This window comes from Eimeria tenella, genomic scaffold, assembly GCF_000499545.2.
Source record: "Eimeria tenella Houghton genomic scaffold, Eth_scaff2845, whole genome shotgun sequence".
Taxonomy (NCBI): Eukaryota; Apicomplexa; class Conoidasida; order Eucoccidiorida; family Eimeriidae; genus Eimeria; species Eimeria tenella.
Genome location: NW_013542724.1, coordinates 293 through 597, shown reverse-complemented (window position 1 = coordinate 597; position 305 = coordinate 293). Strand labels below are relative to the sequence as shown.

The window sequence follows — 305 nt, the reverse complement described above, 5'->3', positions numbered from 1 at the left end:
CTGCTGCTGCTGCTGCTGGCAAGCCAGTGGACGCAGCAGCAGCAGCAACAGCAACAGCAGCAGCAAAAGCTGAGGTTGCTGCTTGGGTCTCAACAGCGCTGCTGCACATAGAAGGCAAGGGGGGCCCCCAGCAGCAGCTGCTGCTGACTACGGGGCCCCTGGGTACTATGCAGCTGCCGGGGAGCGAAGTTTGGCTGCAGCAGCAGCAGCACCAGCAGCAGTGGAGCGACGCTGTGCTGCAGCAGCAGCAGCAGCAGCAGGAGCAGCAGGAGCAGGGGCCAGCTGCAGGGGACGGGCGGGAGGCT

General features: G+C 65.6%; 1 protein-coding gene across 1 annotated transcript in view; it reads left to right on the top strand.

The window, feature by feature from the left end:
* Positions 1–111, top strand: part of ETH_00043620 (uncharacterized protein) — a gene marked incomplete at both ends in the record, with an annotated part of 345 nt that extends 234 nt beyond the window's left edge. Inside the window, one exon of the mRNA XM_013375523.1 lies at positions 3–111. Coding sequence (XP_013230977.1) covers positions 3–111 — 109 coding nt within the window. The remainder of the gene's footprint in view (positions 1–2) is intronic.
* Between the last annotated feature and the right edge of the window lie 194 nt (positions 112–305).